Source organism: Eubalaena glacialis, chromosome 11 (genome assembly GCF_028564815.1).
Source record: "Eubalaena glacialis isolate mEubGla1 chromosome 11, mEubGla1.1.hap2.+ XY, whole genome shotgun sequence".
In the NCBI taxonomy this organism is placed as follows: Eukaryota; Metazoa; Chordata; class Mammalia; order Artiodactyla; family Balaenidae; genus Eubalaena; species Eubalaena glacialis.
The window spans coordinates 16,466,103-16,493,849 of NC_083726.1; the positions used below are offsets into that span (position 1 = coordinate 16,466,103).

General features: G+C 41.0%; 1 protein-coding gene across 1 annotated transcript in view; it reads right to left on the bottom strand.

Annotated features, from left to right (window-relative positions):
- Positions 1–217: 217 nt before the first annotated feature.
- TCP11L2 (t-complex 11 like 2) overlaps positions 218–27,747 on the bottom strand; it is a 41,359-nt gene continuing 13,829 nt past the window's right edge. Inside the window, exons 4-10 of the mRNA XM_061204788.1 lie at positions 25,112–25,232; positions 23,882–24,102; positions 20,972–21,108; positions 9,697–9,884; positions 9,298–9,479; positions 6,841–7,013; positions 218–2,304 (exon numbers count right to left, since the gene is read on the bottom strand). Of these exons, the coding sequence (XP_061060771.1) occupies positions 2,060–2,304; positions 6,841–7,013; positions 9,298–9,479; positions 9,697–9,884; positions 20,972–21,108; positions 23,882–24,102; positions 25,112–25,232 (1,267 nt within the window). The 3' untranslated portion in view covers positions 218–2,059. The remainder of the gene's footprint in view (positions 2,305–6,840; positions 7,014–9,297; positions 9,480–9,696; positions 9,885–20,971; positions 21,109–23,881; positions 24,103–25,111; positions 25,233–27,747) is intronic.

Here is a 27,747-nt window from a genome sequence, read left to right on the forward strand (position 1 = left end):
GTGTTTAATAAAATTGACATTACAAAACAAGACCATGTTAAGAAAATTCTCAAAAGTAGAAGTAAACATTTCAGTAAAAACCAAATAAACAACACGCTAAGGGACAGGATTTTAAAATCCTAATAAATGTAGTTGCCTAAATCCAGACTTCAGACATTGAGATTTACTTTGTCACTTAAAAAAAAAAAAAAAAAAAAGGCAGAATGCCCTTCATTTTAAATGCATTTAAAAAAAATGTTTGCACATTGTTTTCCTGCTGGCAACTACAGTATAATCAAGTATATAAGAATACCAGACGGATTCCAATCTGATAATAAGAAAGTGTACCACCTGGTCTTCTGGTTAAATATACAGTTCACCTCAGAAAGCAACAAAAAGTTATGCTACACATTACATTTCTATGTCAGACCCTCCCTGCTGTCCAGGCCCCAAAGTGAACACAATTGAAAACTACTTCAACTTAAGAGAAAATGAAAACAAAAATCTACAGCACCTTATGATTTCTAAGCATAGGAAACAGGCAGAATGGAAATACAGGAAGAGGGAAACAATGGGTGAGATCAATGATGTGCTCTTCAGTAAAATTCCATTTATACACAGCTGCTCAAATGGACAGAATGGCTGATTTATGTATTGGTCATGTGAGAAAAAAAACTGACTTTCAAAATTTCCTCAAATTCTGGCAGATCCCTCCAAAATGTAAAGACCGGAGATAATTTACTCACACAATCATTTCCTAGAACTTTATCAAATAATTAGGTAGCACCATAATGGTGAAGGTCGTGGTGAGGAAGAAAGGAGCATTATTTTTTACTTCCTACCCACTCCTCCCCATCAAATTACTAAGGTTCAATGAGTCCTCAGAAAACCAAACAATCAAAATGCATTTCATGCAAATAAAGCACTTTCCAGGCTGAGTCCGTCCAAAAGGTAGTACTTCTCTTAACACTTTGGAAGAAGTACGTAATTCCAGGACGGTATGCAGATTTCTCTAGAATCCTGACAACCAGTGCCAGCTTGGCAAAGTTTAATTTAATGCATAAGCATGGCAAATGATGATGATACTTAGAAGAGCATCTTGGTCACAGCAGGTTAAGAATTTAATCAGCGCAGAAGGCATTTGCTAGCACATTATATGGTTAAAAATTCCAAAGTTCAACTGTTTCTTTTTCAGACATGAATTTCACTGAGCATGGGGATCTCCTTTTATCAATTTTTCTTCTTCTTACAAGTAAAACAATTCAAACCACTCCTGCCTTATGTAAAAATATTAAAATCTTATATAAACCTTATCAATGGCCTGAGAAATGCAGGGACATTCACGAAGAGATGTGTGCAAAAACTGTTTCCCTCGGAGAGCAGGATAAGTGAGAAGAATCCACCCTCTAGAATAAAATTTTAGAAGGGGTTTGTTTCTATTTTCACTAAATGAACAAGGGAGGTTTTATCTAAAATTTGTATGTAGCTTTAAAATGTATTTAATACATTGAAATTCTAAACAAATACTGACAATTGGTATCACAAAATGTGATTTGGTATATTTGTAGAATTTGAGGACTTATACTATGTAAGTTTCTATTACACATTAATAAAATTTAATTGTACATTTCAAATACGATTATCCCTTACTTCACATCATTTATTCAGAACATCAATCCCCTTGGTTATGTTCACAACTTTCAACCCTTTAAGAAGCTGTACCAAAGTTAAAAAAATCATTAGATTTGATGTGAAATACAACTCCTTACGGGTTGAATGAATAAGCCAGATTTATATGCTTAAGAAAACATTTACAAATATTACATAGGTAATATAATTAATTACAAATTGCTTTCTGTTCATTAAAAACATCTCTTTTGGACTTGTAGATGGTGCACAAACAGGGTCATTACGACGTGCATGTCTTTGCAATGCTAATATTACTGGATTACACAGATTTGGGCTAACGCTGTGCCACAGACAGGACTGAGAACGTGCCGCATCTGAAATGCCATTGATGGAAACAGACTGGGTACCTAAGTGCTGGGCTTCCAATCTCTTATCCAACGTCAGTTCCTCTTTAGTTAGTAGATGATGACGCTTCCGCCTTCCCCGTGGCTTCCTCACTGAAGAGCAGCTTTCGAAGTATATTTGCATAAAATGGTCCATACACTTGTTTGTTGAGATTCACAATGTTTGCATATTGCGAGCCTAGCACCTCTAGCTCCTGCTGAACGACAGTGAGGCCTCCTGGCACGGGAGGCATGCATTTTTGAGGGTTTGGCAGACAAAGTAGGCTTTTCATGTATAGCTGGATTCGTTTCTCTGGGGAAAAAGAAGGCATCTTTATCTGTCCCATTATTAAAGCACGTGATTTAAAAAAATGAGAATAGTAATTGTGGTAGGTGGATTGCGGCAACATTCTCAGTTCTTGACCCCTCCCTATATTCATGCCCTTTCCAAAGTAGCCTTGCAGCTCTTCCCATCAAAGACTGAAGTCTGTTTCCCCATGCCTTGGAGCAGGGATGGCCTTACGACTTGCTTTGGCCAATGCAGAATGTGGCAGAAGTGCTGGTATGTGAGTTCCGTGCTCAAGAGGCATGGTTTGAACCCACTCTCTCTGCCTACCACCACCATGTAAACAAGCCTGGGCCTGATGAGGGACCATGTTGAGGGAAGCCCAGTTGTTCCATCTTAGGCCATCCTAGACCAATCTGTAGCCAACCAACTCCCAAACACCTAAGAGAGCCCAGGCAAGATCAGCAGAGCTACCCACCCAAGCCACAGCTGACCACAAATGCACGCGTGAGTCCAGCAAGACCAAAAGAACTACCCAGTTGCCCCACAGACTTGTAAGCAATGACAGATGGAGTTTTAGGGTGATTTGTTATGCAGTAATAGCTAGCTAATAAAACATGCATAGCATTTTCAGGGTGGGGTGGGGAATCTTTTACAAAAACTCAATGTCCATAATTTTAGTTATGTATCCTAAAGCTGAGTTTGTAAACTGGCACTGCCAGTTTGGTCCACGTAGTGTTTTTTAAAAATAGAAGTCATTTAAAATGAGGGGATTTCACATAGAAAATCAAATTTTTGGTTCTTCTTGAAAAATCTACAGATCTGGCAAACTTGGGGGCCCAAACCGCCGCATGGCAAGGGTGAGCACACATCCGAGTTTTCACAGGACAGTTAAAGTTGACACCTGCTGTCCTGGCATAATTAAAAAGAGCACTCTCAAAAGTGTCCTGGGGTGGAAAATAAATTATATGATCACCCCCCCTGTGGGCAACAATCTGGAGTCACTAAGGAAGGGCCACCCCAACTGGCACTGCCACCTTCTCCATTCTTCCTGCTTCAGTGCCTCAATGTATCTGCATTTGAGACGACTTCACAAAAGCACGCAAATGCATAAATAAGTGAAGCTGCAGTGGTACTGGACAAATGGTACTGGACAAGCCTGACATGCCCCAGCCCATGCTGCCCCAAGGATGTTCTCTGGCTTTGGAAACAGAAATCTCACAAATAAGGAAGTTTACTAAGGAAAATACACTCCATCGAATACAGATAACTATATTACTGAAACTTATCTCTAAACACTTCTCCCAAAAATCACACGTTTCAGCCAGACCTGACCTAGAACTCAAAGTCCCCAGTGTCCCATGTCCATATCTTAGCCCAAATTGTTTCCTCTTACTAGAATGCCTTTCCATCTCACCTCATCTCTGTCCAAGTCGAGAGCATACTTCAATGCTGATGCTAAAGTCACCTCCTTTCTCCTTTCTGTGGCTTTTCCTAGCAACTGTTACACTATCACCCCATATTACTGTTACTTGAAAATTTATCTCTCCCTTCTTAGACAGTGGGCTTTCTAAGGGTCAGGGCTATTTTTTTGTCTTATAATATCCCTGGTCTGGCATGTGGCAGGCACGTCATAAATGCTGCTTGAATTAAAGTGAGATTGGAATGAAAAAGGTCTATAAAGATAAACCCCAAACTGAAAGCAATGGGAGCCAGAGAGGAATGGGGGCTGGAGAAGGCAGTCAAAGATGACTTGGGCCTTATCCATAATTTGTCAACAAGAGGAAATTATTCATGGATGTATCACTTGTATAATTGAAAATTAATTTTTAAAAATGTAGGTGGCTATCAGCATGCAAATAATTTACACAGCAGGTAATCCATAAATCATTTTTACATGGTTTTGGTATATATTTGAAAAAAAATGGTTTGAAGGAAAACTCCCTCTCTAATTACCTTTTTTAATGGCTAAGAACACAGTGGGAGTTGTAATTCCATTGTAAACAAATAGCACATCAACTAAGAACAAAAGAAGGCAGACTGTGGGTACCATGAACTACAGGGGAGGAAAGCCAGGGGTAAATTGGAGCCCTTCTTCTGTCCCAGGGATCCCTCTAAGTGCTTAATGTATTCCAGCTCCTCTGCAGGCAGAGAATTAAGAGGAAACTGTCTACTAAATTCCCCATTAGGCTGGCTGCTCGACTCTCAGAAGCCGCGTCTATTTTCATCACAGATATGGTCCAAACACTTTTCACAAGGCTGTTTAAAGAATGAAACTTTTTCAAAACTGTTATTATGCTGACAAGTGGTTCTATCTCCTCTGTGGATGAGTCAGTTTTTAGGCCAAGACTAAGGTGACAGAAGCGTCTGTCCATTTAGGAGCAGCCAAACCGAGCCCCTGCCAAAGACGTGCCCTTGGCTTCCAGAGCCCAGGGAGGGACGCTCAAGTGAGTCATTCAAGTTGCTAGGCAACAATACTTTGAATGAGGTTACAAAATACTTCCAGTTTGCAAAAGAACAGGAAACTTGGACTGGGGAGAGCTGGGTGGAAAAAAGTTGCTTGACTGGATTTTAAGAGGCCACCTCGGGGTGGGGCATCTCCTGGACCCCAGCTTCCCTCTCCCTTGACATTGCAAGTACTCCCCTGATCTAAAGCAAGGGCATGGAGGACACCCGATGCTCTGGCCACCCTGCCAATGAGCAGCAGGGCTCCAGCTTTGACTGTAGTGCCCATTAGAGCAGTTAAGAATATGAGTCAGAGAGGCTCAGGAAGAAGCCATACTCTGCAACCTGCTAGTTATGCGACCTCAGGTGAGAGTTACTTAACTGCTCTAAGTCTCCATGCATTCACCCATTCCACAGATATTTATTAAAGGTCATCACTAGGCCCAGCATGGTATGGGGAAATAGCAGTGAGCAAATATGCGCCCCGTCCTCGTGAGGCCTGTGCACTAGTGGGGGGTCTCTTGGTACGTGGCAGAGACTGCAGACGGCCTGCCCCTCTTCCTCCGGGGAACACCGTCTCCCAGGTGTCAGTGTACAGCTGGAGACTACAGGCCATGAGATGCATGTCAGCAGTGAAGGTTACGCAGGGAAGGGCTCAGCCACAGGCAGCTGCAATTATGTTGTGTTACTGTTTTCACCCGTCACCCCTCAGCAGCCCACATGCTACACACCAGACGGCTCTTTTCTTGGGGGTGGGGTTGAAGCCTAGAGCTATTAAGTGGCCTGGGTGGCCTAGATCTCCGGCATCCCGTGTCCCCAGGGATAAGAATGAGAGAAACTATTTAAGAGCCTCAACTAAATAATAACAAGTACTTGTATTCTTAGGGAAGTCAGTGCTGTACTTTGAAAACTTGCAGGTTAGTCCTGGAATGTTAGTATATTCGAATGCCACACTCTTTCCTCTGTCTGGTCCATTCCTCACCCTCTGCAGTAGACACTTGCTTTGTGTCCCACATCGCCCTCTTCCCCTTCTTAAGGCCACAGCACCCTGATCTTGTTTGGGGGAAAACGATCTCTTCCCTAGTTTCAGACCAGGTGTTACAGGTAAAGCTGACTCACCTTGGCTCCAGGAATTGAACACGTCTCAAGTTTAAGTTTCTTCCCCTCTGGCCACCATGACTGAGTCAACAATGGGACATGACCACCATCTGGAGTCAATGAGACTCAATTCTGGGGTCACTGTCTGAGCTAAGAGGGGAGGGAAACTGACTCCTTTTTTTTTTTTTTTTTTTTTGGCTTGACTTAAACACAGAAAGATGTAGGCTGGAGCTGAAGTCATGTTGCTATGTTGGGAAGAGACTATCCATGGAGACAGCCAGCCCAGAGGAAGTCAGTGCTGAGGGACCAAAGTGGAGAAACCAGCGCCCAGGACATAGTTTAAGCTCTGATTAAGCTGTACCAGCAGCCAATCCCACCCTGCTCTTTTCTGTTATATGAGCAGATACATTCCCTTTTTGCTTAAGCCACTTTAGAAGCTTAGGTTCTCTGTCACAGGTAATAGAAAAAGTCCTAACTGATACATTCTCCCCAACTCACCAATACAACTTGACCTTAAGATATTCATTTTCTTAGCAATCAAGTACAAAAAAAAGTCTACCCACTATGCCTCTCAGTTCCAGGGTCTTTTTAACTCTTTGTCTGTCTAAGCCTGACCAACATAGGGCCCTCAGCTCACACAGGTTAGCTCCCAGCAAAGCCCGTGTCTACTTTCTGTGAACATACTGCCAGCTGGTTTGGATTGCTCTATTGATCTAGGAATTTAACATTACTGGCAGCATGATGTTATTTTCTTCATAAAAGCCTATCGGCTGGGTAGTAAGGTAGAAGGCTCTGAAACATCCCCCCACTCTGCTACATATACACACAGAAGCAGCAATGAGTCCCAGACCTTTGAAAATATTAATGCCTTCTTCATATTTTCAATATTTATTCACTCACCAAAAGAAGCAGGTAATCTGTTTAAGACTAAAATTTGACTGACACTTAACATTAGCCAAAACCAGCATGGTAAAGCAAATTGGAATTGAAGCAGAAACCAATAAAAACATGAAGACTCACCAATCAAGGACCAGATAGGACTGTCCTCCTCTTCAATGCTTGAGAATTGACCTACAAGATTAGCTTGAACCTCAGCATCTAGAGCAGGTAAACCTCTCTCCATCAGGGTCTTGTTTACCTCAACACAAGTCTGAACACCGATAGAATTTAGGACTTCCTTCAAGTTAAAGGTCCTACAAAACATGAAACAAAAATCCCATCAGGCATAGTTTTTATTTAGCAGGATTTTTGTTGTTGTTTTAAAAATATACCAACTTATTTCAAATGTCTACCAATTTTCCCTTATACAGACAATAATTACCTCTATTAGAATGAGCTTAGAAAATAGTAACTCCTCCCAACCATCCTTTATATGTAGCAGATTTGTAAATGCTTAAAACCACTCAATTCTGTGGGTAATGTTTAAATAGGAAAGCACAGACAGAAAAATGTGGTCCCTGAAAATAAGTCTGCAACCCCATCTTCAGGCAGGGCTATCAGAAAGGGAACGAGTAGGTTCTTTAAAAAGTAACCTATTTACTTCTTAAAATAAACCCTCTGGTCTGAGTGGATTCATTCATAGATTTTTTTTTTTTAATGTGCTTGGAAAATGATGTACTATCAATTCCTTTATCCATGCCTGAGCAGTAAATCTCTAACACCAATCAAAAACAAGAAATGAAGATATTCAGAAGCCAATACCATAAAGACAAGTTACCTAAAACTCTTGACCTATCATGATGAAAGGTAAGAAACTCCTTCGCATTGTTACTTTCAAGTAACTGATCAGTAATCCCAAATATATACAGTCCAGAAAATTGTAAAAAGTAGTTAGTGGTAGGTTATTTAACAGGTAAGGAAAAAGGTGTAATTAGAAACAGCGTTTGTTGGAGCCACACTATTGGGGAATGATGATGGAAAATTGCTGCTCACTAGTCAGAAAGGGTCTTTAAGACAACTTTGTGCAAAATGGGAATTAAAGGATAAGAGATGGGGGGATGGGGTGGGGGGAATTAGACAAAACAATAATATAATCAGATAGGCAGAACAACTATAAAGAAGATGACTTAACAACTAAGTAGTTATTAAAAGCTAACATTTATCAAGCACTTACCATGTGCCAGACACCTGCCCTAAGTGCTTCACATGAGTCATCTTAAGTTCCCATTAACTCTAAGGTAGGTACAATTATTCCCTTCTTACAAATGAGGAGGTGAGACTCAGAGTGATTCAGGATCTTATTCAATGGTACATAACAAGTCAGTAGCATAGCTAGGATTTAAACCCTGGTTTGTCTGACCCCAAAGCCTGTCCTCTTAGTAACCATTTTGCTATGTGCTTTATATTAATACTTAAGCAGTACTGGGGGTTCACTAAAGGCTTAATAAATTAGAATTCCTGGAAAATAATGGTCACCCAGTGTGGGAAAATGCTAAGATAAGATCTATTGCAAAACCAGAGCCAGAGCAGGTTTCTTTTTATTATAGGTCTTGGGTCCTGGAACGTGAAATAAAAGAGCCTGGCAAGTTAGCACCAGGATCAGTAGAAAGGGCAGGGCCTTGACATAGGCCAGGGTTCAGGCCTTGGCTTGTCCTTTTCTTGGTGTGCAGCCCAAGGCAAATCCTATTCTCTCTCTGAGCTTCAGGTCAAAATGAGAACTTTGGATGCTATAACCACTTGGGCTTCTTTTGGCTTTTAATATTCTAGGATTTTATCAAGTCATTTATGTGCTCTCTAAGTAATGGGCAGGAGGATGGGAGGTTGGGTGTATTTCCCTTCAAAGAGAGGAATAAAGTCCCTGAAAACACCTGAAAGGGGAACCAGCAAGAGGAGCTGACCCATATGAGACCCATGGAAACATCTGGCCATTGGCTAAGACTAGAAATTTTCTAACTTGGACAGGATTCCCAATAGGATGATCTAAATGCGAAATTGAAATGGGATTCTAGTATTCAATGAAGGTTTGATACCGGGAAATGAATTTGGCAAAAACAAAACTTTCACTGGACTTGCGGAGCATCTCTGAAGGACAGAGATGTCACCACTCTGAAGATTTCACAGAGGCTGGATCAGTGAAGCTGGTAAACATTACATGGCAGAAAACCTATGGAGTTGGAACAATTGAATCGGAAAGCCTCTTTGATAGGGCGTTCGAAACACTGAGCATGGTGGATTTCTGGGTTTTGTTGGTTTTTTCCACAACACTGTCAAAGAAGAGCTTTTGCACACACCCATCCTAAGTGGAAACACTTATACTCACCCTGGCACTTGTTATGGAAAAGACCTCTCCTTTCCTATGATGGGACATCTAAGCCTTCAGTGATATTAAAAGAAATTCTAGAAGAAGAAGGTGTGAGCTAAGCTTCTCTAAAGCACAGTCCTGAATATCACATCCAGATGTCAAGGTTATTCACATTCTCTGAAACACATGCAGACCCTGAATACAAGGCAGAGCAGATAAAAATGCTTGGAACTTACTCTTTGTTCATGCCTTCAAGTAGAACAGCTGAAATCCTTTTTAGCCTGACTGCAAGCTCAGGTAGGCCTTCTGTAATAGCACCCACAATGTTGTTGGTGATTAGGGACAGGCAGGCAATCATTTTCAGTTGATTCAGCTTTTCTGTCAGTTCCTGAAGACGTGCTCCATCTGTCATGAGTGTCTAGCATGTTTATTTAAAATGTAAAAATAGTAAGGGAAGCTCAACACCATGAACATGTAAAATAAGCAATGTTACATCCTAACTCCCATTTTTATCTGATTTCAGTAAAGTCATTAAATCACATGCAACACAGACAGACCAGCTGACTCACAGTTTGAACTTAAGAATTAGAATACTGGAAAACTTGAGTGAAGGAAAAAAAAAAAAAATCACTCACCTCTGGTAATTCTTTTTTCTGATAATCCCACTGTAACAATTTCAAATAACTATTATTTAGCACCAGTGTAGGGCTCAGGCTTGGCTTGGAGCTGTTTTTGGCCCCGGGAGTTAAAGCAGTCTCAGAAAGAGAAAGTAATTCTTCATGTACAGATTCTTTTATCCATTCTGTAGTTTGATCAAGAGCACCTGCAAGTGCAAAGGCCACATATTTGTCCTACAGCTGATGGATTCCTTCATTTGTGCATTCTACACGACAGATGTCAGGTTAGGTGCTGGGCATGAATGACAAGACAGCCATGGCCCTCAAGGAGCTGAGCTTAGAGTCCAGATGGGCAGACAGACCTGTAAGCTCACAATTACAGCAGAATACAGTGAATACTAGAAGACACAGCAGGAGTGGAGGGAGGAAAGGCTGTCCAGGACAGACTGTAAGAGGAAGAACTCCATAAGTGACACTTCAGGATACAAGGCAAACAGAGGAAAGAGCTGTCACTCCAGGCTAGGAGAATAGCCCACACAAAGACCCGGAATAGTGAGAAAATATGGTAATTTGGATGCTACAAGCAAATCTGTACTGCTGGTCTATAAAGAACTAGGCGGGAGAGAGATGGCAGCAGATGGCATCAGATGGATAGACAGGCCAGCTCACACATGACCTTGAGTCTTGTGCAGAGAAGGTATTTAGATTAAAGGCATTGATGATTACACATTTTCGGGTTCCAGACCCCTCGGAGTGTCTGAATAGAGCTATGCCTTTCCCAGCATGCTGGTGTGCACACTTTATTTTACTTCAGACCCAGTTCTAAGGTTTCCCCCTAGAAATAAATTGCTTTTTATACCACATTTCTTATAAAATTATGTATTTGGTAGAATTTATAAGGTGGCGATTGCTTAAAAATGCAGACTGAACACAGGTGCAGATTTTTTAAAAGACCCAGAGAACAAAATAAAGAATAGTCACCCTGTAAACAGGGGTAATTTATGAGCAGCTCAGTTTGCCACACTTAAGCAACACCACCCCCAGAATTTCACAACTTTGCTTCTCCTCAGTTGGCAAATGTTGTTCTTGGTTTTCCCAGTTCTGTTTATAAAGATGTAAAAGACTTGCCGTCTTTTATTTAAAAGGTACCCAACAGACAGAAACAGTGGAAACCATCATGGATATAATTACAATATGGCGGTAATAAGCATTTATGCTGCAAGCTTAATCATTTACAGCTGACATATTTAAAAGCCCATTTCTTTATCTCAAACAAAAGCAACAGTGTAGCATAGAGGTTCAATCCTGGCTGATTGTAGAATCACCTGGGGAACTTTAAAAAGAAAGAAATGTGATCTTGGGCACTGGCTCTTGGAGATTTTGATTTAATCAGTCTGAGATGGGGCTCAGGCATCTGTGTTTAAACACCCTAGGTGATCCTAATATGTAGCCAGAATTGAGTACAACTGGTAAAGCAGAAAGAGCATGAGTTTAGGGGGAAACATGGGCTTTTCTCTAAGGGGTCTGTTGAGATTTCACTCCCACAAGCCAGTACACTGACTTGTGGCTCTAAAATCGAGGTCAACCCTATGAGGCACTGGTACCCTCGGTTTTTCATATGGAAAAGAGCCTCTCCATTCATTTCTTCAATGACAACTGAGCACCTACTATACACCAGATACTATACCAAGTGCAGAGAATTCACAGATGAGTAAACACAGTCCCTATACTCAAAAACCTCCTTATCTACCAGGAGAGAGAAACAGAACAATAGGCAATGCAATGGTTTTACAGGTGCATTTACCTAAGAATTTCTCAGGGGCAGTGGAGGCCCAAGAGCACTTCCCCACCAATGTATGTTCCTGTTTCCTGACAGGAAGGCTTGGCCTAACGCCCCTGAAACTATCTCTGGTTCTCTCAATCTATATCCTGCCAGTCCTTAGTGGTCCAGCCTCTTCCCGTGGGAAGCCTTTCTTGATTGTATGGACCCATCCTTATCACTGCCTTCTTTTTTTTATATATAAATTTATTTATTTTATTTATTGATTTTTTTGGCTGTGTTGGGTCTTCGTTGCTGCGCGGGCTTTCTCTAGTTGGGGCGAGCGGGGGCTACTCTTCGTTGCGGTGCGCGGGCTTCTCATTGCAGTGGCTTCTCTTGTTGCGGAGCACAGGCTCCAGGTGCACGGGCTTAGTTGCTCCGCGGCATGTGGGATCATCCTGGACCAGGGTTTGAACCTATGTCCCCTGCATTGGCAGGTGGATTCTTAACCACTGCACCACCAGGGAAGAAGCCCTATCACTGCCTTCTTGAGGCACATCTGCCTTTGAATTTTTGATCTGGCTGTCATTTCTCTTAAATAGCTGACCTGAAAAACAGCTTCTCTATTTATTAAAAAAAAGTTATTAAATAGTTCATGTGCCTTTAATATTACTAGTGATATGAAAATGAGACTCCTTGAGAGTCCAAGCCTATGACGTTTATTTTTTATATAGCTTTCCCTTGACTTAGCTCATAACACAACCTGATAGGTGTGTGAGATATCTGGCCTTGTCTTGGCAGACCCCTTTGCGTTGGAAACTAATCAAACGTTTTTCCAGTGGTACTTGTCACTTAGTAGGTTCTCAAAAAGCCTCTGCTCTCTATATCTGGCATGAGAGACCCGGTAGGTTTCCTATTTAATTCACCATCTCTGGAGGTAACCATGGGCTTAAGTACTGACTCAAATAGTCTCCTTTAGACTGACAAATTGATTTGGTTCTATATGCCTGAAGATATCTTTCCCTTCAACTGTCATGCAGTAAAATGTTTACTAATATACACTGTGCATGCAAATCAAACTGGAAGACACAGGGTGTTTTAACTCTTTCAGAAAGCAGAGGAGGGAACACTTCCTAATTTATCTTACGAGGGCAGCTTTGCTCTGACACCAAAACCAAGCAATGGCATTATAAGAAAAGAAAATTACAGAGGGACATCTTTCATAAATACAGATGCAAAAATCCTCAAGGAAGCATTAGAAAGGCAATAAGATAAAGATAATATACCAGGGCCAAGTGATTGGATAAGCATCTCAGGATTGCAAGCTTGGTTTAACACTAGAAAAAAAATCAGTCACTCTAATTCGCCACATTAACACAATCAAGGAGAAGAAAAATATGACCAATTGAGTAAATGCAGAAAAAGCATGTGAACAAGTTTAATATGTGACCTATTTAGATAAAAGTTCTCAACAAACTAGAAATAGAAGAAAACTTCCTTAACCCCAAAAAATGACATCTATGAGAAGCTGCGGCTAACATCATACTTAATGGTCAAACAATAAACATTCTTCTGCTAGAAAAGCGAGGATGCCCTTTCTCATGACTTCTATTCAACATTTGATTGGAGGTCCCAGTCAGTGCAATAAGATAATCCAAAGAAATAAAAGGCAACATGATTGTATATACTATAGAAAAACCTAAGGAATACTCCAAAAAGCTATTAGAATTAATAAGTTAATTTAGCAAGGTCTCAGGATGCAAAGTCGATCCTCAAAAATCAATTATATTTCTATATGCTAGAAAACAAAAAGTTTTATAAAATAGCATTTATAACACCAGAAGAACATAAAATGAGATTAAATTTAACAAAATAGGAGCTTTCCTGGTGGCGCAGTGGTTAAGAATCTGCCTGCCAATGCAGGGGAAACAGGTTCGATCCCCGGTCTGGGAAGATCCCACATGCCGTGGAGCAACTAAGCCCGTGCACCACAACTACTGAGCCTGTGCTCTAGAGCCGGCGAGCCACAACTACTGAGCCCACGTGCCACAACTACTGAAGTCCATGCACCTAGAGCCCGTGCTCTGCACGCAACAAGAGAAGCCACTGCAATGAGAAGCCTGCACGCCACAATGAAGAGTAGCCCCCGCTCACTGCAACTAGAGAAACGCCGCACGCAGCAACGAAGACCCAATGCAGCCAAAAATAAATAAATAAAATAAATTTAAAAAAAAATTACAAGACCAGTACACCAAAACTAAAACAATATTGCTGAAATAAATTAAAGATTTAAGTAGAGATATTGAGTTCACAGATCAGTAGACTCAACATTATTAAGATGTCAGTTCAACATAATTCCAATCACCATCCCAGCTAGCTCTTTTGTAGAACGAGAAAAACTAATTAAAAAATGCATATGGAAATTCAAAGGACCTAAAATAGGCAAAACAATTTTGAAAAAGAATGAAGTTGGAAGACTAACACTATCTAACTTCAAGACTTAGCCTCAGTAACCAGGATAGTGTGGTATCAGCTAAGAGTAGAAATATAGATCAATGGAAAAGACTAGAGAGTCTAATAAAAAGGAATGAAGTATTGATATGTGCTACAACATGGGTAAATCTTTAAAACACAATACTAAGTGGAAGAAACCAGACACAAAAAGCTACGTATTATATGATTCCATTTATATGAAATGTCCAGAACCGTCAAATCCATAGAGACAGAAAGTAGAACTGTGGTTGTCAAGGGCTAAGGGAAGGGAGGAATGATGAGATACTGCTAGTGAGTTTGAGGTTTTTTCTGGAAGCATGAAAATCTTATGGAATTAAATACTGGTGATGGTTGCATAACCTTGTGAAAATACTAAAAAACACTGAATTATACACTTTTAAAATTTAATTTTATGGTATGTAATTATATCTCAATTAAAAAAAAGAATAAAGAGTTCAGAAATAGGCTCACAAATGTATGGTCAATTGATTTTCAACAAAAATGCCAAAGCAATTCAAAGGAGAAAAGATAGTCTTTTTCAACAAATAGTTCTAGAATTGGATATATGAATGGAAAATTTTGAACCTTGAAATATATTGCCTTGAAATGATTCATAAGCCTAAAAGTCTAAAACTTCTAGAAGAGACATCCAAAAAAAAATCTTCACGACCTTAGGATATACAAAGATTTTGTAAACAATTCACTAAATGCACAAACCATAGAAGAAAATTTTGATTATTTGCACTTCATCAAAATAAAAAACTTCTTTTCAAAGGATAGGGTTAAGAGAATGAAAAATGCAAGCCACAGATGGGAAGAAAGTTTCACAACACAAAAATCTGACAAGGGACTTGCTTCCACAATATATAAAGAGCTCTTCAAATCAATAATAAGACAACCCAATTTAAAAATGGGCAAAAGATTTGAACAGACACTTCATGTAAGAAGATAAATAAATGGCCATTTAGCATATAAAAAGATGCTAAACATCATTAGTCATCAGGGAAATGTATATTAAAACCACATGAGATACCTTCACATTCTCTATAAATATATATAGGGTAAAATTTAAAAGACTGATAATACCTAGTGTTGGTGAAAATGTAAAGCAATTGGAACTCTCACACACTGATGGTGAGTATAAAATGGCACAACTACATTGGAAAATAATTGGCCGTTTTTTCTAAAATTAACCATATATTTACCATATGACTCAGCCATTCCACTCCTAGGTGTTTATCCAAGAAAATGAAAACACATGCCCACACAAAGACTGGTACACAAATGTTCACAGCAGCTTTATTCATAGTAGCCTAAAACCAGAAACAACACAGATGTCCATCAACAGGTAAATGGATAAATGAGGTATGTAATCATATAGGATTACAATATAATAGGATAACTTTCAATAATATAAACTATGGATACTCCCAACAACATGGATGAATAGCAAAAACCTTATGTTGAGTGAAAGAAGCTAGACAGGAAAGTGAACATACAGTATGATTCCATTTAATATGACATTCTAAAAGAAGCAAAACTAATCTACATTGATAAAAATTATATCAGTTTTACCTCGATGGGGGGAGGTTGGTTGCAAGGGGCCTGAGGATTCTTTCTGGAGTGACAGAAATGCTTTATTTCTTGTTTCTAGTGGTGGTTACATGGGCATATTCTTTAGTCAAAACTCACAGAACTATACACTTAGAGTTGGCGTGTTTTTATTGTATGTATTGAATGCTTCAATAAAGTTTTTTTAAAAAGATATGGGTTATGGGTTGGCCAACTAAGTCACCGAGTCTAAGGCAAAAACCTAGCAAACAACCTATGTGATAAAGTCACATAAAGCTTTATCAACACAAAACACACATGTAAATATTTACATTACATAAAAGCCATCGATTGTGCTATTTAGTGCTTCAGAGAATTCAGTCCAGGGAATGCCCTGTGGACTCTGCCAGTTTGGTACGAATGAGTTTAGTATTTGAGCTTTCTGAGATGAATGCATCAAGGGTATCCCTGTATGGATGCATCAAGGAATACAATTCCCATCTCTACCGACTTCTAATATGGTACCTAAGCATGAAATCTGAGTGACCCTTAAAAAGGCAATGACTCTACATCCTGGACTTGGGGGATGGCCAGGCTAGCTCTTGGTCTGTACAATTCTGAACAGGCACCATTCAATAAACTAGGAGAATGGTGCAGAATACATGGATGGGAGTCCCTGATGTTGTCCAAAGCTTTAGATGGTCTCTATTTTCAATATTCTGGAAAATATTCAGAGCAAATACCCCAATTTTCAGTTAGAAGAATGTAGTTCTCTTATCCATGACATCCACTCTTTTATGCCTAGCAACACCTCACCTTCCCTTTTTTTTTTGGTACTGATTTTGAGAAATCATTTTCCCTCACTCCATGCTTTCTTTTTGTGAACATCAATTAGAGGTCCCATGGCCAGGCAACCTCCCTGACCAGGGGTTGGCCTCGCTGAGTCATATGCCCATCAGACTCCTTCCTAGGACTCTGAATGATGACCACAGCGTTCAAGGATGGCCCATGTTGAAGTGCACAGTAACCGTCTGAGGATGGAGCTCGGAACTTTCCCTTGTTTTTTCCTCCCCAGATTCCTGATGCCCTCCCGGTTTCTGGCCTTGCGCAGACTCAGGTATTTTCGCTTTTCTGTAAAGTGCCCCACTCCTTCCATTCACTTCCTTTTCTGCTAAATCAGCCAGTGAGTTTCTGCTGCCTGCGATATACCCCAGCTGATATAACACAAAATTGAAAAATCCAAAGAAAGGAGCCAAAGCAGCAGCTTGGTTTACTCCCGACTTGGCCATGAGAGACCTGGCTTCCAGTCCCAGCTCCGCTACTTCTCAGCTGTGCGGCTCTGTCTTTGGGCAGGTCGTTGCTGAGCATCAGCTTGCTCATATCTAAAATGTTTCATAAATATTTCCGGAATGCCTTGGGTGCCAGGCAAAGACAATCATAATGCAGTTTTATATATTTCTGGAAAACATTTATGTCCCAGAAGGATTTCTGAATCACATGAAATGAAGTTCCTGAGAACATTTTATCAGATATAAGAGATTATCTAAATAAATAAAACCTTTTCTTTCTGAGTATCTGAAAAATTACTTGTGGCCTGGCCTCCCAGGGGTAATGTGCCATTCTTTCTACAGATAATTTAGTTGTTGGATCTAATGTGGTTACTTTGTTGACATTTAATACATTCACCCAACCACTGCCTAAGGCCTTCTTGGGTATATTTTAATAGGGCAATTATATAAAATCTCTCTGTCGGCAAAATACAATTTTTTGGGGAGTCAATTAAGAAACCCAGAGTGCTTCTCTGTATTAATTTTCTCAATAATTATTTTATAAAAATCATGTACACACAAAAATCCAACACTTTTGTCCTTCTGTGCAATACTGTAAGACTCTTATTTTGATACTAGGGCACAGTGGCCGACTTTTGGCAGAGTGACTTGAGGATATAATTAATAGTTGACGTACACTCTGCTTCCTGGACTCTTGATTTCTCTGGGAACATATTTAGATCTGGGCAACAATGACCTACTTGCACAGCTGGATTTATTCTATTCTTAAATCTCTGGAAATATCCAAGTCAATGTGAAAGATGCAAATGAAATATAAGTCACTAAGCCTGGGTTTTAAGGAGAGAAACAAATCATTTGAGATGAACAAAGCTGTAGTTCAACCCTACAGTAAGGAATTTGTTCAAGATTACAGGCTATCTTGACTCAAGACATGGAGACATTTGCACACATGTGTATATACACATATACAGGGACACAAATGAAACCAACCAATGAATCTCAGGAAAATGCTGCTAAGAATGTGGTTATCATAGTTCAGGTTTCAGGTTCTATGTAGGGTTCTACGTCCCATAATCCCTCTCTGCCTTTGAAGCCAAAACAATATAGCTCTGAAGTCATAGAATTTTTGTTGTAGAAGGATCCTTAGAAGTCATCTAGTCATATCTGTCACTTGATGCTAGAGCTCCCTCTGCAAATCCCTCCAAGATAGTCAATATATTGTCTGGAGAGAGTCAGTTTTGCATAGTGGTTGAATGCACACGCTTTGGGGCAGAGACATAGCTGGGTTATCCAGGCTTTACCACTTACTAGCAGTCACCTAGGGTAAATACCTTAACCTCAGTTTCTTCTTTCATAAACAGTAGGTGATAACAGTACCAGCCTCATTGGGTGACTTGTGAAGCTTGAATGAGCTAATAAATGTACGGTGTTTGGCACATAGTAAGGACTTGGCACACAATAAGTGCTCAAACAAAATGTTAGCTAGCATGGGCTACTATCAGTAATAGAGAGGCCCATTCCAAAGTTAAAACAGCAGCTCCAGCTGCTAGGAAGGCCAAAATTGGCTGTCTGCTGCTTCCCTCCCATGGGTCCTAGTCTGCCCTACAGAGCTTAACCAAAGCCCTGAATCACTATCGACAGGGAAGGCAGTGCTCATGGCCCACCTGAGTCTCCCTGTTATCAAGCAGAATGGGCCCAGCTTCACTGATTGTTCCTTCTGTCACCCACCATGGCCCATGCCCTCTTCCCTGGACAGGCTCCAGCCTGCTGGAGCCCCTTTTAAAGTGGCATCTGTTTGGCTTTGTTTACATGAGGCTATCATACTGACTATCTTGACAGAAAAGCTCAGTCCACGAGGGGTAGGGTGGGGTGGGTGCATCACCTAACCCAGCCTCAGACTGTGGTTAACCGAAGCCCAGAGGCTGCTGTCAAGGGTTTGCCAATGAGGGAAGCAGTTAACCAGCCTCTTGCCAGCTGTCCAACATCAGGCATCTCAGCTTCCTCACCTGTGAAACAAAGGGAATAACAGTACCTCTCTCACTGAGTAACTGTGAGGATTCAATGAGGTAACACTTCCTCTACTCCCATTCTTTCTTGACGTCTCTTCCAGTCCGGTTTTAATGCCCACTAGTCCACTGAAACTGCTCCCATCATGGTTACCAAGGATCCTCACACGGTCACATCCAATGATCAAGCCTTGGCCTTCATCTTTCTTGACCATTTAGCAGCACTTGTCGCACCTGATCGTGTTCTCCTTCTTCAAACACTTTCTTCGCTTGTCTTACAGGACACCACCCTCTCCTGGCTGTCTTCACCTCTCTGGCTACCCTTTCACAGTCTCTGTTGCTGGATCCTTCTCCTCTTCTCAAGCTCTAGATGCTCTAGAGTCCCAGGTCAGGCCCAGTCAGGCCCATATCTACACTCACTCCCTAGGTAACCTCATCCAGTGTAATACTGTGGATAAGAGCATGGTGTGGATAAGAGTGTGGAGTCAAACTGCTTGGGGTGAGTCCCAGCTCTGTAACTCACAGGTTGTGTTGTGGAGGGAAGTGATTTAACCTCTCTATGCCTCAGTTTCCACATCCATAAAATGGGGAGTAATTTCCTCAAGTTTTAGTAAAGATTAAATCAGTTAAAACAGGTAAAGTGTTTAGAATGTGGTAAGCATTCTATACATGTTAGCTACTATCCAGTTCCATGGCTTTATCCACCATAAAGATATTGATGATTCCCAGATGCATATCCCCAGTGCCCACCATTCCTCTGAACTCTAGTCTCTTATATCCAAATGCCTCCTGGCATCTTCATGTTGATGTCAAACAAGATCTCAAAGTTCACACATCTAAAATTGAATGCTGACTCCATACCATCTCCCACCCTTCTTTCCCTGGTGTCCCCCATCTCTCTAACAGGCATCACTCTTCACCCAGTTGCTTAGAGTCACCCTCAACTCTCTTTTTTCTCTCATCCAACTTTCAGCAAAACTTGTTACTCCATTTTCAAAATACAACCAGAACCTGACCTCTTCTCACTACTTCCACCACTACAACCTGGACCAGTCCACCATCTGCGATACCACCTAATTGGTACCCCTATTTCCCTTCTTGCTCCTGTACAATCTGTTCTCTACCCAGGAGCCAGCGTATACTTAAAAAATCAAAATCAGATGTTGCTCCCCTGCTCAAACTCTCCAGTGACTTCCCATCACACTTGGAATGAAATCTAAATTACTCTCATTTCCTAACAAGGCTCTTTGTGACCTGCCTTTGCCTACCTCTTGGCCTCATCTGCTACCACTCTCTCCTGCCTACTCCACTCCAGCCACACAGTCTGCCTTGTGTTTGTCCAATTTCACAAGCAAGTTTCTGCTGCAGGGCCTTTGTATGTGCAGTTCTCTCTAGCTGGAATGTTCTTCTCTCACATCTTCCTATGACCCTTCCTCATTCCTTTGTAAACTCCGCTCAAATAGTTACTTCTTAGAGAGGCCTTCCCAGTCCACCGCATCTAAAAAAACACCCTCTACCTTCACTCCTGTCCCGTTACTATCTGTCCCTCTATCCTATTTTTCTTCATAGCACTTAATAACACATCCGACAATACATGTTTTTTGTTTGTCATGCCTACTAGAAGGTCAGCTCCTTGGGGGCAGCAGCTTTATTCTGTTTTGTTCTATCCATAGCACCCAAGGTGTGTCTGGGACACAGGAGGTGCTTAATAAATGTTTGTTTGTTTTTTAAATGTATGAAGGGCTTCCCTGGTGGTGCAGTGGTTAAGAATCTGCCTGCCAGTGCAGGGGACATGGGTTCGAGCCCTGATCCAGGAAGATCCCACATGCCGCAGAGCAACTAAGCCCGTGCACCACAACTACTGAGCCTGCATGCCACAACTACTGAAGCCCGCTCACCTAGAGCCTGTGCTCCGCAACGAGAAGCCACTGCAGTGAGAAGCCCGCGCACCGCAATGGAGACCCAATGCAGCCAAAAATAAATAAATTAAAAAAAAAAAAAAAAAGTGAATAGTGCTTAGCACAGTTCCTGGGTCAGAGTCAATAGCTATAAGTTTATGATGTCAATTTTAGAAGTTAAAAAAATGTTGAACAGAAATGCCAAAAGTCTTTAGTGATACTATTTAAGATGTCAAAAATAAAAATACCATATTTTCACTCAATTTCAATATATATACACACTTATATTGTACTTACTTGGAGTTTCTTCTAAAATTTCTTGGAACTTGGTTCTCTCATAATCTACCAACTGGCGTTGAAGATGTGGTCTCAGACTCCTAATTGTAAAATTGACCATGTCCATTTTCATGAGGTCCAGGACATGAAATATTTGTCTAAAAATTTCAGAGTTAAAATAGTTAGGTGATTAAGAAATCAATCTGAAATTCATTAACTATTACTAATTTTACCAGCTGGAAAATATAAACATCCCTGAAATGGTTTTGAAATTCCAATCACTTTGACAACGTCACTTTTCACAAAAGGCATTATACATGCATTCCAAATGTATTCTTCCAGAGATCTCAAGAGTATTTGCTGCAATGAACATTTTGGTACATGACTCTTTTTGAATTATGGTTTTCTCAGGGTATATGCCCAGTAGTGGGATTGCTGTGTCGTATGGTAGTTCTATTTTTAGTTTTTTAAGGAACCTCCATACTGTTCTCCATAGTGGCTGCATCAATTTACATTTCCACCAACAGTGCAAGAGTGTTCTCTTTTCTCCACACCCTCTCCAGCATTTATTGTTTCTAGATTTTTTGATGATGGCCATTCTGACCGGTGTGAGATGATACCTCATTGTAGTTTTGTTCATTGCAGCTCTGTTTACAATAGCCAGGACATGGAAGCAACCTAAGTGTCCCTCATCGGATGAATGGATAAAGAAGATGTGGCACATATATACAATGGAATATTACTCAGCCATAAAAAGAAATGAAATGGAGGTATTTGTAATGAGGTGGATTGAGTTAGAGTCTGTCATACAGAGTGAAGTAAGTCAGAAAGAGAAAAACAAATACAGTATGCTAACACATATATATGGAATCTAAGGAAAAAAAAAAAAAGGTCATGAGGAACCTAGTGGCAAGACGGGAATAAAGACACAGACCTACTAGAGAATGGACTTGAGGATATGGGGAGGGGGAGGGGTGAGATGTGACAGGGTGAGAGAGTGTCATGGACACATATACACTACCAAATGTAAAATAGATAGCTAGTGGGAAGCAGCCGCATAGCACAGGGAGATCAGCTCGGTGCTTTGTGACCACCTAGAGGGGTGGGATAGGGAGGGTGGGAGGGAGGGAGATGCAAGAGGGAAGAGATACGGGAACATATGTATATGTATAACTGATTCACTTTGTTATAAAGCAGAAACTAACACACCATTGTAAAGCAATTATACTTCAATAAAGACGTTTAAAAAAAAAAAAAAGAGTATTTGCTTTAGCAAATATACCTCCAGCTGATCCATTACATTCAGCCATAAACTGATAGACACTAAGAAGCATAAACAATGAGTCTTAACAATGAGACAAAAAAGATTCAAGAAGGAATTTTCATTTGAAATTTTATGGAGTCTGAACATAGTGTACATTGTTTCTGTTCCTAAGGAAAGAAGAAAAAGAAAAGGAAAGAAAGGACAGGGCAGTAAAGCACAGGGGAAAAACACTGCATTTTAGAGTTGGGCAGCCCTGTATTCAATTGCAGCTTTACATCTGACCAGCTCCGTGGCCAGGAACAAGTTACTCAATCTCTCTGAGCCTTAGTTTCTTCATCTGTGAAAGGAAGGGACAAGATCAACCTTGGAGGGATGTTGTGAAGAGTCAATGAGATAATGAATGCAAAATGCAGGGGAGAGTGACAGCCAGTAGGTGCTCAATACACATAGGTAATAAGATAATTCAAAGCAAGGATTCTACAACTGGAGAATCTCAATCTGCCAGAGCTGAGTGCAACTCTAAGGATACTTACAGCCTATTTTACAGATGGGGAAAGTGTGACTTTGAGAGGTTGTCAACTTTCCCAGAGTCATAAAGTAAGTAACCCATTATATGCAAACCAGCTTCCTTTCCCCTTCCCTTTCCTATACTAGTACATGAAACTTAATCCTCAATGTGGCTGTATTCACAAAAAAAGGAGAAGAATTCCCCTCAATGGCAAAAAATACTGCAGACTCCTCTTTCCTCTGGGATCACAAAGAAATTACTGTCTACACAGCCAGATTAGTCTTACGATCTTACTGTACACATCACTTCCTGAGGGAAGCTGTGGCAGAGATACCTAGCCGACCACCAAAGGTCCATGTTGCCTTCCTGCAATGTGGATGTGTGGCTGGGAAATGTGTTTCCAGACAGCAGCCACATTTCCCAGGCCACCTTCAATGTAGGTGGTACCATGGGACTAGGTACAGTCAATGTAATGCATTGCTTCTGGGCCTAGGTGGTTAAACACTGGATATGCCTTCCTCATGATCTCTTTCCCATTCACCAGCTGAATGTAAAGGACTCCAAGGAGCTGGGCGAGGGTGGAGCCAAGGAGAGAAGGAGCCTGGGTCCCTGAATGACACATAGAAGGCTGCTTGACCAAGAATCCCTGACTCGGACTCTGACATGAGTGAGAAACAAACGTTTACTGGTTAAATCACTGAGAACTCAGGGTTTACATGTCATAGCAGCTAGCAATACCCTAACTAATGAAGAAGCCTTCCTGGATCCTTAACTAGATTAGGTCCCCCTGTTGGAGGCTCCATTAATCCCCTCTACTTCCCTTTTCAAAGCACTTATCACAACTGTAATTCCTTGTTCAAGAGCTGTCTCCCTATTTGACTGTAAACTCCCTGGGATCAGAGATTGCATCTGCCTTTTTCATCACTGCACCTCTAGGGCCCAGCACTGCCAACTAACAACCTTGTTGGGTCACTCAATGTGAAAACTCCATGCACACAATAAATGATTGACTTGTCCCTTGCTTAGGTGGTCTCTTCCTAGGGTCAAGGGTTCCTTTGGGAGAGGAGGAACCCTTATTCTGTGTTCCTCAATTCCCACACTTCCCTTCTGAATGAACTCAAAGGTTCTCTAAGAAAATGCAAGCAGCAGAACCGCTAACCTCAGCACGTCCACGATGTTGCAGGTAGCCTTTAACTCTCTGATATCATCATCTCGCACAGGAGCGCACAGCTTTCCCATCGTACTGATGACGTAGTTGGCCAGGGCTTGGATGTCGACAGCACTGTGCTCAGCCTGCTGCCTAATGAGGTCTGTGTCCAAAACTTCACAGATCTGGTTGCGAAGCCGGTTGCCACCAGGAGTCAGAAAAGAGAGGAGAACCTATACAGGGAAAGGAAAGAAAAATTAACAGCATCCTTACATGAATAAAGGTTGTCATTTCTAATTTCAATGTCTAGATGACCAAGCTCCCTGTCCATATTTTAATGCCCCGGATGCCACAGAAGTTTGTATTGAGTGGTGGATCAGAGGAGCACTCCAGGGTCCTGACTCTAAAAAGAAAGCTCTGTCTTCTGAATGAAAGCCTCCCCTCCCCTCCCACGGGAAGCTACTAACACTATCGGAATGAAAACAACTGGCAAGGAAGCAATACTATTGAAAGAACTTCAAAAAGTTTACAGAGAAACCGTGCAAAGACAAGTTGCAGATCATGGCTCCAAAAGAACCCTTTAAAGAAGGGCAAATAGAAATATCCCCATGGGCTCCATTAGTATAATATATTTACATGTGAAATATTACATATTATATGAGCAACCTATATTGTGTATTCACTACACAGCAGACACTGTACTTATACACACAGCACGTGGTTAGGAGAACAAGCTCTGAGCCGGAGTGCCTCAGTTCAAATCGCTTCCACCTCTCAAAGCTGCGTGACCTTGGGTGAGTCGGAACTTGGTTTCTTTATATAAGATAATAACAGGCGTAACTACCTCATGGCATTATGGTAAGGATAGATGAATAATCTAGTGCTTGGCACAGAGCGAGTGTCTTGTAAAAGTTAGCTATGACTGTCATCTGATTTAATTCTCACAACTACTCCGGAGACAGACTTAAGAAGAGAGAGCCTGTCGCTAAAGCAGGTCTATCTAACTCAGGCTCTGTGCTCTGCAGCACCACAGCCACTGCCCTACATGCTAAGCACTGGCTTGAGTTCCTGCCGCTGCCCTGTTTTCCCAGCCTGCACCCCATTCCAGGAGGTGCAGGAAAAAACCCTTTCGGTGATTGAACTGGCTCAGTGTTTCAAAAAGAGTCTCCAATACTCTTTGCAGGACATGAAAACAGCCTTTGGGGGGAAAATTACTAATTAATACAGACAACATCAACTTGCCTCTCTGATTTCTTCAAACAGTTTGATGGCGTGTTCATACTCAGGGGGCTCAGCGTTCAGTTCTGATTCCAAGACGTCCCAGAAGGCCTGGTGGACAATGTGCCTCACTCTACCGGCCAAGCTACAGGAATGAAATGGATCGTTTTTTAAAATAAGCACTATTTTTCCTGATTATAAAAGAAAGATGCTCATTGTAGAAATCTTAGAAAATGCAGAAAAACAGAGAATAAAAATTGCTCATAATCCTATTATTAATCTTTTGACCTATGTTCAATGAATGCATTGTTTTAATATAATTGTTTTAATACTGAGTCTGTACAATATTATTTCATTTAATATTCTGTCTTAAGTGTCTCCCCTAGATTTTTAAAATGCTTCCACCTTATAGCTTTTGATATGTTCATAAAATTTTATCCTAAGGAGATACCATAATTTACCTAGCTACTCTTCTACACAGACTTTTAGACTTGGTCTAGATTTTGGGGATGAGATGGCAAAATTGCTCTTTCCTTAACAGCTGAAGTTTCATTGCCTGGAACAGAACAGATGGCCCCAAGGAGACATGCATTTGATTGCCTGCCAGCTTCAGCTTAGATGTCCCATTTAAAGTTGGCCAGACCAAAACTGCTGAAACAGGAGCCTTCCTAGGAAAGGCTAACAATAGAGTAGGTGGCCACCTTGCTTTACCCTGTATGTCAATGCCCTAAAATAGGTGTATGTTAAAACACACAGGGACTTCTCTGGTGATCCAATGGTAAAGAATCCGCCTTCCAATGCAGGGGACGCAGGTTCAATCCCTGGTCGGGGAACTAAGATCCCAGAGGCCATGGGGCAGCTCAGCCCACACGCCACAGCTACTGAGCTCGCATGCCTCAACTAGAGCCCGCGAGCCACAAACTACAGAGCCCACCTGCCACAACTAAAGAGAAGCCCGTGCACCGCAACAAAAGATCCTGCATGCCTCAACGAAGATCCTGCGTGCCACAACTAAGACCCGACGCAGCCATAAAAATAAATAAATTTTAAAATAAATAAATAAATAAAACACACATCCCTACTGAACTCCTACACCATTTTGCAACAGCTTTTAGAAAAGCGCATATTTCCCTGAACTGTAATTACTTGCAAGTCTCTATCCCACACAGGGCTATACACCTCTCTCAGGTACAGGCCACTTCTTCTAGGTACCTGCCACTATACCTAGCATAGCACTTGTCATTTACTGAGGGTTCACTGAATGCACGGTGAATGAATTAATAATTTGATAGTTAAGCATATCTCCTAATTTTTCTTTTAAAGTACAAATAGCTAAATATACAATAATGCTATGAGAAGTGAAAATTAGCTTTCTGAGGAGTGTGAGTTAAAACTGTTTCTGTAACTGCAAATACTATATTCTACTCAGCCACTTTAAATGTGAAAACTTATTCTAGTTGCCTGAATAGATTTATTCAACATAAATGCCATTTCCAATGTTTGAGACTCTCTTGAGCAATTACAGAACAATTAGAAAGACAAACATTGCTGGGACAGACTTTTGCTCTGAACTTTACAAGCCTCATGTACTTGGTTTGAATGGACCAACCAGGAATGAGCTAAAACAACTTTATAGCTCCTTGAGGGATGTCGGAGTTTAAGTTTTCCCAAAGGCTACAAGCTTTTTAATTTTGGGGAGTGGAAGAGGTAGGGAGGAAGGGGTGGAGATGAAATCAGTCAAATCATTTATAAGCATTCCTACTTGGTATCAGAAATCTGGCTTATTTTACCAAGTGTTTCCCCCCACTTGGTAAAATATGAGAGCCGGCCATATTTTAAAGAGTAACAAGAGACAGTGCTTTGAGAGCTATCACCGGGTCTCCTTATTTGTCACAAATAATAAACACTTATGCTTTGATAAAAAAAAGAAAAAAAGTAACGACTTGGTCATTGTGGAGGGTCATCTGAAAAATCAGCAGCTAATGATACATTATTTCACTTTTAAACAAAGGTAATGTGTCCCAACTCTAAGTGTTGTTTCCCTTGCTCACATTTTCTAGCCGTGGCAGAAAATGAAGAGAAGAGGAATTCATATCTTCCATAGTATCAAAGTACTTACATGCAAGGCACTTATATGCCCAGGAGCATGCATTTAGAGTGAGTGTTATGGAGAATGCGAGGCTCAGATATGGTCACAGCAGAGCCAGGATTCAAACCCTGGGGTCCGTCTGATCCTAAAGGGCCTTCATTCAGCCTGTATTTGCAACTTTTGAATTTAAAGCACAAACACTCCCAATATGTCTTTTCTGTACTTCATAAAACATACTTATTTTAACTTCAAAAATTCATTTTTATTAGTCAATAAATGTTTATTCAAAATTCAATATGTGGTAGACCCTGTTTCAGGCGCTTGGGTGTAGTGAAAAGAAAGCCTCTGCTCTCAAAAAGCTTACATGTTAGCAGAGACAGAAAGACAAAAAACACACTGAAATTGAGTAAGACAATTTCAGAGCCACAAGGGAGGCAGAGGAAGACAATGTGGTCCACAGTGATGAAGAGGTGCCGATTTGGCGGGGTGGTTGAAGAAAGCTTCTGTAAGACAGTAAGCGACCTTAGAGCTGAGACCCAAATGGGGAAAAGAAAGCAGCTGGTGGGGGGCT